Below are 15,688 nucleotides of genomic sequence, written 5' to 3' on the forward strand. Positions count from 1 at the left end.
CCATTTTGTAACAAGAAAACCTAAAGCTTAAATACATAATGAAAGGGGGAAAAACCCCAACGGAAACATTTTTCTTTCAACACTAGTGTACTTTGTGTTCGCCGTGAAACCAGAGAGCTCAAGCTCTCTCTCGTTGGTGTTTTGGACTGTTCCGTCAGTCTCGTGAGGTAGTGGTGGTTTCGTCCACCACCGTGACCTCGTTGTGCCATTAGTAGTTGAGTTTCGTCAGATTGTTCTTTCAACCGTCGGATCATTCGTTTAACATGGTATTAGATCTGGGCATTCCACATCCCAAATTCGAATCCCGTGAGAGGCAGTCAAGAATGGGCGGGGTGGGTGTCAGAGTGGTCAGAGTGGTTTCGTCCACTCTTGTAAGCGGTAGCTTTCCGCACCTAACAGATCGGTCTGTTAGGTATATTGGCTAGCTGTTGTCATCAATAAGCTAAAATAATAGAGATGTAGTAATAATCCCTTAAACCAGGAAGAAGTGATATATTTTTCTAATATAGCAACTCAAAAAGTGATGCAAAACAATTGGCTTAAATTCGGATTTTCAATACAACATAATATCAACATGACCTTTGATTCTTCCAATGTGAATATATCTTTAAATATAGATCAGATTGACATAAAATTTTCTCCTTTTGAAACTAGACTTAAATACCTTTCATTAAAGTATAAATTTTCTTCATAAAATATAATTATCAAAAGATAAATAATCTGATGGATTTCGGTCTTAGTCATCTGGCAGAACTAAGTATTGTTTCTCCTTTTTTTCCAGCATGACCATTGACTCTTCCAAGATCAATATGTCCTTATAAAAAGTCATATCGAGAATTGGTTGAATAGGTAAGAAAATAAACTTACATATCTTTCTTTTGATATATAATTCTCCACATAAAGTCTCTTTCTTGATAACATAAAATACCTTGGAAGTCGAAACTTTTTTTGTTACTGTTCGAACCTCTTTTGCAATCTGACCTTTACTGATTCAAATATCTATTTCTCTTTGTAGATAACTCAGATAAAAAATTGGTTGAATAGGTAAATAGAATAAACTTACAAATATTTATTTTTATATATATTTCTCCATATAAAGTCTAGTTCTTGAGAGCATAAAATACTTCAGAAGCTGAAGCTTTCTACTGTTTCTTGAACCTCTTTTGCAATTTGAACTTTGCTGCTTCAAATACCAATTTCTCTTTGTAGATAACTCCGATTGGAAAAATTATTTTTTCCTTGGAAATTAGACTCGAATATATTTCCGTAAATATAAATTTTACAATATGAAACGCTCATTATAGATGTTAAAAACATAAAAACCTAATTGGTGTAAGGACAGAAAAAAAATAACTACTAATTCTAACTGCTAGAGATGATAGATCAAAAAAGAAATCTCATTACCTCTATGGGTTGACCATGTCAACTCACAGAACCTACTCTAATACCATGTTGAATTTATAGAAAAGAGAAATATTTCATGGACTTATTATAATCAGAGTAGATGAACATCTATTTATAATAGAGGAAGGTAGTAGAGTCCAATTATAATAAAACTACCTTTGTCCCAATTACACCCAAACTCTAACACTTAAAAGATAAGTCCAAGCATAATTAAATAACTCAATATAGATAAAAGACAAACATAACTCAAACTAGAACTCTTCTAGAACGTGACCATAAGATAAAAATGCCTTTGTGAGTCCTTCTTGATCTTCCAACTTATGTGATAAGGATGCCAGCTCGTGGTAATCATGGTGGGTCCTACTTCTTATGGATTTGGGCCCATCTGGTGGGTCTTTCTTGGTCGTGTGGCCCATCTTATAATACTTTTAGATATGTGGGTCTTCCTTGGTTGTGTGGGTTGGAGCCCATCTTCCAACAATTGGGAAAAATTGCAAGCAAGTGTCATATCCATGCAATATGTTCTTTCCAAGAACCAGTTAACATATATTTTCACAAAAGCTATCCTTGCAAGTTCCTTGTCTACTACATCTACCACGTTGGAAATATTTGATGTTTTTGCACTTGTTTGAGGGGGGAGTATTGAAGTAGTATGAGTGACATCTCTCGCAGTTAAGTGAATGAGTGGCATAAGATGTGATTATGGATATTTTAAGTTCTTTTTTTCTTTTACTCATGTAATAGGGTTTCTACCCCAAAACTGTCAATAAGAAGTTGAGGAGGAGGTCTTACATAACTCGTGCCCTCCAAGCCTTCTTTCTCCCTATCTTATCTCACATGGTCTCTCTTCCCTAAACTCTTCTTCTTTTCTATCCTCGTCTCTTCTTTTTCTCCTAACCCTACTTCTAAAACATAAAACCTAGAATCTAACAAAGTCACAACAAGCAGATTATTCATGCTATTACTCTATTGCAACTCAAATCTACCATACAGAAACGTGAGACCAAAATCCTCACCCAAATGTCAAGCGGAGATTCTCAAAGGCATTAATACCCAATTGAGTGACTTCCTCTACAAAGGTGGTCCAAATTTGTTGTGGAAATCGAATCAGAGGGTCACAATAGATAAGACCTAAAATCACTTGTAACTTTCTTAGTGCTATCATACTGCAAATAGTTGCTCTGATTTGAGGACCAACTCCCTTTGTAACTCCAAAAATAGTATATGATATTATTTGCATATAATATTATTTTATATCAATTCCTTTGAATTAAATAAAAATATAATAGAGCACTAATAAGATTTAAAATTAAAAAATTCCTAGAAACTTATATTCCAAAAATGAATGCCTCACTTTCCATAAGAGACAAATTTCTAGTCAAGGACAACAATATGGCCTAAAGTGAGGCAAATGTAATCATGTAATAATTAAAAATGTCCCATTCAATGATAAATGAGCTTCCTCTTTTCCTCTTGACAAAAGTGGTTGACGGAGGTGATTGCTCCATGTACCTTCAATCCCCTTTCCATTTTCATGAAAATTGTAAATACTTATTACAATATTTAATTCTACCTTTTACTATTGCATCCTTTTCTTAATAAAATTTTTAATTTTTTAAATTTGGTTAGATTTAAAAAAGTGGCATCACAAGTTTTATGAAAAAAAAACCATATATAAGGGCATCATATAGAGAAAAAAAATACTCTCATATTTTTCTCACAAAAGATACTCAAAACATAAAATAATTGATAAATATGATTTATGAAGGTGGATGCATCAATGTTGATTTTACCTTTCACTGTCTTAGTATTTTTGTCAATGATATTGTTTTAAAAAATGATAAGAAATTAAAAGAAAAAATATAAATTAAAGGAATATGGTTTTCAAACAAATATGGTAACAAGTTAAAGGAAAAATATTAATTAAACTTTGGAGGAAGAATCCCCAATCTTTGGTGGAGGTTGCAACCATCAGTTGCATGTAGATCCATACAGTAGAGCCCCCCTTTGCTTTCCAGAACAAAAGACAGTAGGTGACAACTCTTCCTATTGAAAACTAGTGAAGAATATATGTAAGATCACAACTACAGTTCTTAAATTTATAATTACGATAACTTAAAGTTGGTTGACTTGAATGGTTAATCAATGTTTTACATGTAACACGAGTGCCAGAATGACATAATTGTTAATTACACGTTATAGTAGAACTATAAATACCTAGAACACAACCATATTGGTTAGTGTTGGAAGATATGATGTAATTAGGGCATCATTGATGAAATTAGTTTATATTTTATGTCTTTTCTTTACTCTAACTAGGGTGAAGGATATAATTATAATATTTTACTTTTATCAGTTATAAATAGAATTTAAGGGGGAGGATTTGGAACAAGTCCATAACCCTAATTCTCAAGCCTCTTTCTCTTCTCTAAATCTGTGACTCTCCTTCTTCTCCTCCTAAACCTTCTCTCCACAACTCTCCTTCTTCTTCTCACCCCTTAATCCTCTTTTACTTTGATTATACATCATAAAATCCTAAAGTTGTAATCATTAGTCTACGTGTCAATGAGGAATAGGGTTTCTATACACTCTAGGAGTGTCGAATTGTGTTAGTGTCACTATGATTTTTTTACTTCCCACAGAATTACTTAATTTTTTCACTCCCTTTGATTTTTTTTTTTTCATTGGGGTGAGGAAGGTGTGGGACAACAAATTACCCCTATCTAAGAGAAAGGAGAGGACCCCCCCACCCTTCTCTAGAATAGAAAAATGGAGAGATCAACCCTTTCCCTCCCTTCTTTATAGCGAGAAAAACCATAAATTGGGGAGAGAAGGGTGAAGAGCTCTAATAGTAGAATCTTTATCTTGGGAGAAGAGAGGGTGTTGCCTTCCTCTTTGTTTGTCTTCAATAAAACAATTGTAGGATAAACAACGAGAAGAGAGAGCAAGACACCTCCTCATTTAATGGAAAAAGAGGCACGGCCGCCAGATCATTTTCTTACACAACACTCGCCTATTGTCTGTCTCAGTGTTATGCTCTTATTTGCTGTCATCCAATAGGAAATTTGGACCCATTTTTATTTTTTTAATTGTAATTTTTAGACATTTTTTTATTATGATTATAGTGAAAAATTGTTAAGAATCATTTGAAACCTTATTTTAAACGGGGCTAGCGTGAGTTGCTTATAGATTAGAAGCCCAGCCCATTCATCTCTCTTATAGTTCGGGCGCCCTATTTGAAAGCGCGGGAAAGAAAACCGCAGGGAGGAAAAAGAGGGAAAGAGAGGTGGCAGTCATGGCTGGAGGTGCTGAAGGTGTTCTTAATCTGGACCCAAATTCTTCTATTCCGATCTGTTACCACTCCAAATTTGGTTCCCACGATGAAATTCTCCTCCTCGAAATCGACGACAAGCTCCTTCCCGACATTCTTCACCAACGGTATTTTTTTTTCCCTCGCTAAGATTTCTCTGGTCTGGTTTGTGCTCTCATTTTCAGTCTTCGGCACGTCTATGAAAGCTTTTGCGAGATGCTTTTATATTTTCAATTTGTTTTTTCTTAATTTTCTGCAAAAGGTTGGCTACGGATTAAGACTCATTGTACCACGGTCACTACTCAAATTCCCTCTCAAGTCGCATGCTGTGAAGAAAACTAGCGTAAAGCCGACCATTTTTTGGTACTGGGTTTTGTAATCTTTCAAATTTCTAGTATTCTGAAATGGTGTTTGTTTGTCTCCTCATCCGCTACCAAATTGGAGATACAATATGTCACATTTACTGATCATGTAACTAATGAAGCACGATTCACTTAAGCTGCTGCATTTAATATATCGACTCCTACTCATCATGTAACTGATGAAGCACGATTCACTTATTCTACTGCTGTTATTAGATCGACTCATCGCTGTTACGAGTGACATTCCTATTTAACGCAGAGTACCTTAAAAATTCGCCCGAATCTTGTTTATAAGGAAAAAAAATTGATTGAATTTCCTTGCGCTGGTAGCTTCATTGCTCAACTTAGTCTTTCATGACATAATGAGAATTTTTCTGGCGTTTTCCCTTTAGCCACTGAGGTCTTAGAATTTTCATGCCATCTCAATTGCTTCTTTCTGAGTTTTAACTATTAACTAATTCTCAGGGTAAGTGTTCGAGGCCAGCGAGATGAAGAGGCTGTCCTGTGTACGCCATCAGCAACCTACGCTCTCAAATTTGTTGGCAACTCCAACTCGGTCTTCCTCATACCTCCCACCAATGCCACTATTGGTAAGACAAGTCACGGCAATTTGTCTACCATAGCACCAGTCATCAAACTTGCCCCTGGCAATATGGAACTTATCCATGTTGCTCCAAAGCTCGACAAGCTCAGGACCCTTTTGGCTCAAAACCCTTACAGACCAGAAGAGGAAGAACAAGGAGATGAGGATTACCAGCACCAAAAGGGTCTCTATCGATGGGAAGATCTCACAAATATAATCCAAGCCAGTGATGAAGAACTAAAAGCTGGGCTGCAGGCCCTCTCTGCTGTAAAGATCGGTGGATATTGGAGAATTGTCGATGACAAGTCAATGAACCAGATTTTAACACTGTTGTTACATAATTTGGTCTTGCATGACTGGTCTCTGACTTCACTGAAAGAAGATGAAGTGGTAGATACACTTATGGCTGATGGATTTTCACGTGTACTTGCTCTTCACTGTTTAGAGACTTATGCAATCAAGGACGAAAGGGCAGATGAATCTGTGTGGAGCCTTGATCAAAAGAAGGTTTGTATACATTTTGCTAGACAGGTTTTAGGTGAAGGAAAGAAGAAGATGGAGAGTTTTATGGACGAATGGACTCGAAGAATTCCAACAGGTATGAGTGCCACCTTGGAAATGTTGGATGGAGAGGTTTTGATTGAGAAGATTGGAGTAGCTTCGTGGATACGAGCCTTCAGTATCTTGTCACTACCATCTACTCCCGCAGAGAGGTTTGCTGCACTTTTCACTGAACGGCAGAAGTGGGAATGGAAAGATCTGAATCCTTATATTAGGTCAATATTAATTTAAATAGTTTTTCCTTTCATTTCTTTTAGAGAAACTGAGATCTTTCTGATTCTATCATCTGCTGGTTTCTTAGTAATGGTAATGTTATGGTTGGTAGGGACTTGCGAGTACCAGGTCTTTCTTTAGAAGGTTTGCTAATCAAGTACACTCGGAGAACACAGCCCCAAGAAGATATTGAACCCGTTTTCAGTGCAAGATAAATACTTAGATGGTAATCTGAATCTTCTGTAATTTGCTCTTATGATTCATCCTCCTGTATGTATTGTGTGATTGCTGGGAATTTGTGGCATTGATATACAAAACCCCTGTTGCTTAAAAAACTTGAGTTTCCAAATGCCTTGGATTATTTCACTTTGAAATTAGCTTAAAACGCATGTATTCTTTTCCGTTATTTTATGGATACTGAAAGGCAATGAAGTGTGTCAGTAGTTTGTTTTTTGTCCCAAAGAGATCAAGGTAGAGGCAGAAAATGTCTGTTGTCCCAAAGAGATGAAGGAATAGTCAGAGAAAGAGAGAACAGCAACCTGATGATACTTTCTCATGCATTTAGTTTTGGTTGAGTGACTATGATTTATACACGAGCTTTTGAGATTTTGTTCATATTGTGTTTATAGGTCTTGTTTGTCTGCCCCTCTGCTTTGACTGCAATTTTCAGAAAAATTGACCTGCAGAAGACCAAGATGGTACTCAGAAATTTTAAGTTGTAAGGATGGTTATAGGTAACATTCTCTTAGTTAGCTTATAAAAGGTCTGTAAGACTGGTATGGATGGATCGTGCTGGAAGTAACTTTTGGTTACAGAGACAGGACAGGATGCGTCGTGCATCCTGAGACACAAAAAAAAAGAAAAAGCATACTTGCAGGAACTTCTGAGTAACGCTTGTACTCTTTTGACGTTTTCCTGTGCTTCTGTGAAGCTGTCAAGTAAAGCCAGGCCTCTAATGAAAAATGGTTGGGTCTGGACTAATGCCTTCCCCTTGGAAAGTTATCCTGAACTTCATTTAAATTTTAGTTCATCTAGGAACTCAGACCTGCACTTTCTATTGTCTGCAAGTTTTACAAAATCACGTTTGTAGCCATGGGTGAGAAGTTTCACCCAGTTGATCCAGAAAGTGCTTCACCGCCCTATTGTCATACCCAATGTGACAATGGTGTTGAGTTATTGGATCTTATGAATTATTTGAGTCATTTAATCATGTAGGGAAGAGACTCGATTGGTCAAATAATCGAGTTAGTTCATGTGACCTAGTCATTTAGCTCATAATTGAGGCAACCAGTTCAAACACTACATCCAACAAATCATCCAAAAATCCAATCCACAAGATCAAGTGCCAGAGTCTCTACATCCAACTGAATATTCATCCAGCCATCATACTTATTCAGGTCAAGAACCACCGCATACACCACCCAAGTGTCTGCCTAGGGATGAAAATTCCGGTGCCATCTGGTCATAGCCCACACCTCATCCATGCGGCAGCCACAGGCATCGACCGGCTCATCGACAGACACGACATTGACCACAGCAACGGTGTGTACGACCTTTGGTAGATTTCCAGTAAGAGAACTCGATTTCTTAATCAAACAGGAGAAGTTGTTCAAAGTATGCCTCTAAGTTTGCCACCTTTCTCGAAGTATTCGTCGAACAATGAGGGGTCCATTGGTTGCTCCGGTTCGTACCATGAACCTAGCAACTCCAACCCACTAAACACGGATCTTCTTAGAATCTCTCTTATGCACTTGTACTCCGGTTCTTCCCTTTTGTCCAATTGATACAAAAGGAGTAACTCATCCGGATATGAAGAATGAGTATTTGGATAAATGTTGAGCATGTTTCCTTAGGAAATTATTATATCACGGTTGTCTTAAAACTACCAGGATATAACAAATTTCATATTCATGCTCTAGTTGATACCAGAAGTTCCTATTGTCTAGCCCGACATGCATTACTTCCAGAAATTTTTTGGAAAACCCTTCCTAAACCACCTCGAGTCATGATTGGTTCAGGAGAAAGTCTAAGTCTTCCATGTAAAGCAACAAAAATTCACCTCAACATCGGAGGCGAACGATTTCTGATTCCTTCATTGCTCAGTCTAGGAACCACAATAAATACAGGACTTGATTTAGTCCTAGGAAATAAATTGTTAATGTTCCACGCCCCAGTTGAACAAACACCAAAATATTATCGTCTAAGGTGTCATACAAGGCAGGAAATAAATGGAGATGTTGTCTTTGCCTATGCCATTAAGCCCTTTGAGGCTTATGCAATTTCTAGAAATGCTCAAACTCTCCATAACCACTTCAAAAAACATATTAAGCATGGTGAGGTTCCACCCTTAGAATCCCTCTTCATCGCAGAAATCTGCGAAAACGAAGTTCAAACACTTCTAGAATCAACTTGTTTTGAAAAACCTTTAGAATGGTGGTTCAAACAAAAGCCATTTGCAGTTCTCGAACTTATTGATCTAGATAAGGAAATTCGAATAAAACCAATGGTTTATATCGGAGCAGGGTAAAAAACATTTAAGCAAACAAATCAAAATCGTGAAGTTAGATAGAGGTGGTAAATATTATGGTAGGTACATTGAAAAGGGACAATTGCTTGACCCTTTTGCAAGGTTTCTTTAGGAATAAGATGTTGTGCCACAATACACAATGTTTGGCTCACCGTCTCAAAATGGTGTGGCTGAAAGAAGAAACCAAACATTAATGGACATGGTGAAGAGTATGATTAGTAACTCCTATTTCCCATTGTCTTTGTGGAGTGAAACTCTCAAAATTGTAGCCTATGTACTCAATAGGATTCCAACCAAGGCGGTTCATAAAATGCCGTTTGAGTTATAGAAAGGTTGGAAACCTAGTTTAAGGCATGTACATGTTTGGAGCTGCCCAACTGAAGTTCGGATTTACAATCCATGTGAGATAAAGTTAGACTCTAGAATAGTCAGTAGACATTTCATTGGCTATGGTGAAAAGTCTAAGAGATACAATTTTTATTGTCCATTTCGTTCAATGAGAATTTTCGAAACTAAGAATGTAAGGTTCCTTAAAAATGATGAGATTAGTGGGAGTAGCCAACTTCGAACTTAGTATTTGAGAAGCATACGAGTTCTCAACCTGCTCTTATAACTTCTCATAGATTAGTTATCATTCAGGATAATCATCAAGATTCGATTACTCAAGGACAACCAATAGCTGAAGCACCATCTCATCATGAGGATATTCCTATAGATCAATTTACTTAATATTCTATACATGAAAATTGTAAGTATCATTAGAAATATCTTCAAGAGTTAGAAAACCTGCAATTATTTTAGTATGAAGTGTACCTTCAAGAATCTGACATGGACATTGGTGTTGAATATGATCCTATTTTGCTTTCACAGGCTATGAGCGGACTTAAACCTATATTATGGAATTATGTCGTGAAGGAAAAGTTGGATTCAATGGCTAAAAACTAAGTCTTAATCTTGTTGAATTACCTAAAGTTGGGAAGGTCATTGGGTGAAAATGAGTTTTTAAAACCAGAAGAAACATTTTAGGCAATATTGAAAGATAGAAGTCAAGACTAGTAGCCAAAGGATTTACTCAACGAAAATTACTTTATTATCATGATACCTTCTCTCCTATTTCAAAGAAGGATTCATTTTGGATATTCATGGCATTAGTAGCTCAGTTTGATATGGAGTTACATCAAATGGATGGGAAAAAGGTTTTCCTCAATGGAGACCTAAAAGAAGAGGTTTATATGAAACAACCTAAATGTTTCATTTTAGAGGGGAATGATCACTTGGTCTTTGAACTTAAGAAATCTATATATGGACTGAAACAAGACTCCTATCAGTGGTATTTAAAATTCCATGATGTAATTTCTTCATTTAGTTTTATACAGAATATCATGAATCAACGTATATACCATTAGGTCAATGGGAGAAAAATAATTTTCTTAGTCTTATATGTAGACTATATTCTACTTGTTTCAAGTGATTTAGGATTACTTCACGAAGTTAAACAATTCTCTTGATGAAATTTGATATGAAAGATATAGACGAAGCTTCTTATGTCATAGGCATAAAGACAAATCTCAAAGGACATTAGAATTATATCAAGACGCCTATACCAACATAATTTTAGAGAGATTTTGAATGAAAAATTGCTCATCTAGTGTTGTACTTGTCAAAAGTGAAAAATTAAGTTTGAAACAAGGTCCACAAAATTATTTAGAGAGGGACCAAATAAAAAAAAATCCATATACTTCCGCAGTTGGGAGTTTAATGTATGTCAAGGTTTGTACAAGACTTGACATAGCATATGCAGTAGGAATGTTAGGTAGATATCAAAAGTAACCCTAGTTTGGACCATTGGAAAGTTGCAAAGAAAGTCATGTGATACCTTCAAGGGATTAAAGTCTTTACATATAGTTGATTTGATCATCTGGAAGTAATTGGATATTCAGACTCTGATTTTGCTTGTTGCCTTGATTCGAGAGAGTCAACATTCAGATACGTCTTCTTATTAGCTGGAGGAGCAATTTCATGGAGAACTATAAAACAATCTTTGATTACTACTTCTACCAAAGAAGCAGAATTTGTAGCATGTTTTGAAGCGTCACAAGAGGCTATATGGTTGAGGAGTTTTCTTTCAGGGCTTGAAATTATTGATACAATTTCTAAGCCATTGAGGATTTACTACGATAATTCTGCAACAGTGTTTTTGACCAAAAACAATAAGAGTGGAGATCGTAGTAAGCATATTGACATAAAATTCTTAGTTATTTGAGAACATGTTAAAGCAAATAAAGTGGTTGTGGAACACATCAACATCTGATTAATGATTGTTAATTCGTTGACAAAAGGTCTACCACCCATTTCTTATAAGGGACATGTTAAACATATGAGACTCAGTTCTATTATGTAATTTTATGTCATTGAGATTCCCTTATGTTTGTATTGCAATTTGTCAATTGAAAAATTCCATTAAATTCATTTTTTGTCTTTTCTTATTAGTTGTATACATGAAGTTTAGAGAATGATAATGTAAGTTGATCCTAAATGAGTATTTAGAGGTTCATTCATAAATATATGTGTCAGATAAGGTTCTCATTCAAAGGAGACAATCACATTATAATATGTGGAAGGTAATACTTGCTCTAAAGGACTTATCGTCACAATTCATGCAATTTAATCCTCCTTTGTTATGGGTATTAGGATATTATATCTATGGGAAACAATTTGTGAATGTATCGATATTCGATGATACATATTAAGTATGTGAATAGGTCAAGTGGGAAAATATTAGACACGTTTTGGATTTGACCCTTTTCTAGGAAGTGGTTTCCCTTATACGTAGGGTAAAGCAGACAGTTGTAACTACCTAGCAGTTACAACTTCTCCTCTTTTGATAGGCAAATGGGAATTTATGTTTACGGATCTAGTCTAGCAGAGAGCCTGTGACTTTCCATCGGGAAACCTCTGAATAGACGAACTGATCTCTGTTCTTCTAGATTTTGATCACCATGACAAGAGGTAAGCGACCATTCACGTTTTCGATTAAAGATTATGAATTTTATGTTGTATTTAGACATTCAATTGTAGTCTTATAAGAAAAAACATAAACACTTGGAAGCCTTCGTAACGGGAAGTGGCATCCAAAAGGCACTTTGAAAACTTGCGAGAACCATTTTGTTTCATTAAAAGAAGTATTCTATGATTCCAGAAGAATAAATCATAAAACATCAGATTCAGGGAGTGGAATCCACATTTATGAAGGGAAGCTCTGTATCCTACCTCCAACATGTTTTACTTCATTGTGTTTCCCATCTAGAAGCATCTTTCTGATATTAATGATGAAAATAAAAAAGGTTAAAAATTCCCCATACACAACTAGGACATTGGTCTTATAACGAGACATTCCATTACAAATTTTTCACAACTGCAACATGGAGACAGAGATGTTTTGATAATTATGTTCAAAAGATGTACAAAGAACTAGAAAAAGCAAGCACTCTGAAGCTAAAGATTATGTGAAACGTAGGAAGGTTTACTTTTCCGAATTGATTTCTATTGAATGGAGAGGTAGTTTATATAACAGATTTACAATCTTGAGCGATTTCTACAATCACGATTTTATACAATCTATTTACAATAATGGTTGATCACTTCAACCTTGATTTTCTCAACGAGCTTATCGTTGATTTCTTCAAACTTGATTTTCTTAACACTCAAGTTGGAGAATGAATGTCAAAAACTCCCAATTTGCGTATCATAGGTGAGAAGACTTCCTTTTCCAATAGCTTGGTGAACACGTCTATAAGCTGATTTGTTGAAGCAACGTATTTGGTTACAACCGAACCATTTTGTATTTTGTTACGAATAAAATGATAATACATCCTATATGTTTGGTTCTTTCATGAAAAATGAGATTGGTTGTTATGTGTGAGGCAGATGTATTATCACAATATAACAGTGCTAGCTTCAGATGTAATACTCTCAACTTTATCAATAATGAGTGGAGTCAAGATAATTCATAGCATGTACCTGTCATGACTCTATATTTGGCTTCTTCTGAGGAGAGAGATATGGGTTTTTGCCTCTTTGTCTGCCAGGAAATAAAAGAAGATCCCAAAAAAACAAAATAACCTATAGTGGATCTACGAGATATTGGACAACCAGCCCAATCCGAATTGGAAAAAGCTTGCTAGGATAAATTGTTCTGAGAAGGGAAAAAAACCTTGTCCTAAAGTATTTTTTAAATAATGCAACACACGCAAAGGAGCTTCCATGTGTGATTTGTGTGGGGCATGCATGAATCTGCTTAACACATGGACCGGATGATAGAAAAATAAATTAGGCGTCCAACAAGTCACCTATACTAAGATGAATCTTTAAGCAATTCACCTGAATCCAAAAACTTTATGTTTTGCTCTATTGGAAAGTTCATAGGTTTAGCTCCCAAAAATCCATCATCTTTTAAAATTTCCAAAGTATATTTTCATTGCGAGATGGAAATACCTTTCTTTGATCGAGAAACTTTGATGCCCATAAAGTACTTCAAATCACCCAAATCTTTAATTTGAAAATGATTATGCAAAAATTTCTTGAAAGCTAATATGACATGAACATCATTACCTGTAATAAGAATGTCATCAACATATATCAACAAAGTTGTAAATGACTCGTCTTTCCAATATGTGAATAACAAGTAATCTACTTTGGATTGAACAAATCCAGCAGCTTGGATAGTTGTAGAAAACTTGACAAACCATTGTCGGGAAGCTTGCTTTAAGCCATATAATGACTTGTGAAGGCAACACATGAGATTCTTCGCCGTCACCAAAGACCACAAGGTGGAGACATAAATTTCTTCATGGAGATGACCATGAAGAAAAACATTGTTGACATTAAGTTGGGGAAGACACCAATTCTGGGTGATTGCTAAAGCCAATAAACAACGAACAATAACTATTTTAGCAGTGGGAGAAAAAGTGTTGAGGTAATCTATACCTTCTAGCTATGTGTAACCTTTTGTAACCAAACGAGCTTTGAAACGATCAATAGTACTATCCGAGTGTTGTTGATTTTATAAACCCAACAACAACCGTTAGGTTTCTTACTAGGAGGAAGAGAAGTGAGGGACCAAGTGTGGTTGGCTTCTAAAGTGGCCAATTCAGATTGCATTGGTTCTTGCTAATGGGAATGAGAAGCTGCTTTTGTATAAGATGTAGGCTCAATATCTTGACTGACAGCAGTAGTATAAGAGCAATGTTGTGGTGAATAATGATGATAAGAGACAATTTCTAAGGGGATTGTGCATACCTTTTTGTGGATCTGATGACAAAGGCGACAAATGGTTGGGAGACGTCACTTGGTTGCAGATATAGTCATGTAAAGTCGTGGGAGGGTTATGAGGACATTGAGAAAGGCATAAAATAGGTTCGGGAGGAGGACTACCAAATGATGGTTGATGAGAAACTAGAGTCGGTGGTAAGGGTTGTTGGACTAGTAAGGATCGGGTACAGTAGGGATGAATTTAAAGGAGTGGATAAACGACCTCATAAGGAAAAATAGTTTCATGGAAAACAACATTACGACTAGTGAACATTTGATGAGTGGTAAGATCATATAGCTTGTACGCTTTCTAACCAATTGGATAACCAAGAAAAATACAACATTTGGCTCGAAGAGTGAATTTATGGGGGATGACCACATTAGTAGCATATGCAAGACACCCAAATACTCGAAGATGGAAATAAGAAGGAAGTTTGTCATAAAGTCGTTCAAAAGGAGTTTGGCGATAAAGGAGTGGTGTGGGCAAATGATTAATTATATGAACAACAATAGAAAACATTCTGCCTAAAAACATAAAGGATGGTAGGCTTGAAAACGAAAAGCTCGAGCTGATTCAAGTATATGGCGGTGGTTGCACTCTACGACCCATTTTGTTAGGCAGTATAGCCACAAGAATGTTAATTAGTTCGTTTTAAAAAAAATATCTCATTGAAAAGAATTCTCCACCATTATCAACCCAAGTGTTGGCTATAGAAACATGGAATTCTGTTTGGACAAATGAGAAAAAAATGACAAGTAAATGTTGTGTTTCACTTTTGTAATGCATAAAAAATACTTATGTGAATCTAGAATAATCATCCACAATAGTAAAAAAATATTTCACATCAGAAAGAGCCCAAATATCACAATAAATTAATTCAAAAGGTCTAACAATCGTAATTGAACTAATAGAAAATGGAAGTTGATCGTGTTTTGCAAAAGCACAAACATCATAAGCATTATTAGACTAGAAAGGAAAATTTAATAAATGTCTTGCTATAAAATCTAATCTAGAGGAAGACAAATACCCCAATCAGTGATGCCACAAAATGGTGGAGGAGGTGACTAGAGGGCTGGGTGAATGACAAGAAGTAGCTACTATGGACGGAATTTGATGATTTGTCTTCTTTGATGCTAACACAACCAAGTAATAAAGTCTGTCTCATTGTTCCCCCAAACTGATCCCCATCCTTGTCATCAAATCCTACAAAATACACCAATAAAGGAAAAAAAGTTACTGAACAGTTAAGATCTCTAGTAACTCGACTCACATACATTAAATTCGCCTTAAAAGATGGTACAACAAACATATTTTTTAAAGTAACAACTGAAGTTAGAGGTAAATTCCCAATGGAAGTAATTGGAGCATGTTCTCCAATTGGTATAACAACTAGTGGCAAAAAGGTGTTCTTACTGTT

At 35.8% G+C, this 15,688-nt stretch overlaps 1 protein-coding gene across 2 annotated transcripts; it reads left to right on the plus strand.

Annotated features, from left to right (window-relative positions):
• The first annotated feature begins 4,676 nt into the window (after positions 1–4,676).
• LOC137966463 (uncharacterized) lies at positions 4,677–7,135 on the plus strand. Of its 2 annotated transcripts, XM_068813084.1 has the most exons (4): positions 4,677–4,842; positions 5,542–6,435; positions 6,546–6,659; positions 7,063–7,135. In XM_068813084.1, the coding sequence occupies exons 1-3, from the start codon at positions 4,700–4,702 to the stop codon at positions 6,646–6,648; spliced, it is 1,140 nt and encodes a 379-aa protein (XP_068669185.1). In that variant the 5' UTR covers positions 4,677–4,699; the 3' UTR covers positions 6,649–6,659; positions 7,063–7,135. The 2 variants fall into 2 exon arrangements, with proteins under 2 accessions (XP_068669185.1, XP_068669184.1); XM_068813083.1 differs by lacking the exon at positions 7,063–7,135 and having other exon boundaries at positions 6,546–6,864.
• The last annotated feature ends 8,553 nt before the right edge of the window (positions 7,136–15,688 follow it).

The sequence above is a fragment of the Aristolochia californica genome, unplaced genomic scaffold (genome assembly GCF_029961685.1).
Source record: "Aristolochia californica isolate CCGP_79_NKW_82.1479 unplaced genomic scaffold, dmAriCali1.0.hap1 SCAF_5, whole genome shotgun sequence".
NCBI lineage: Eukaryota > Viridiplantae > Streptophyta > Magnoliopsida > Piperales > Aristolochiaceae > Aristolochia > Aristolochia californica.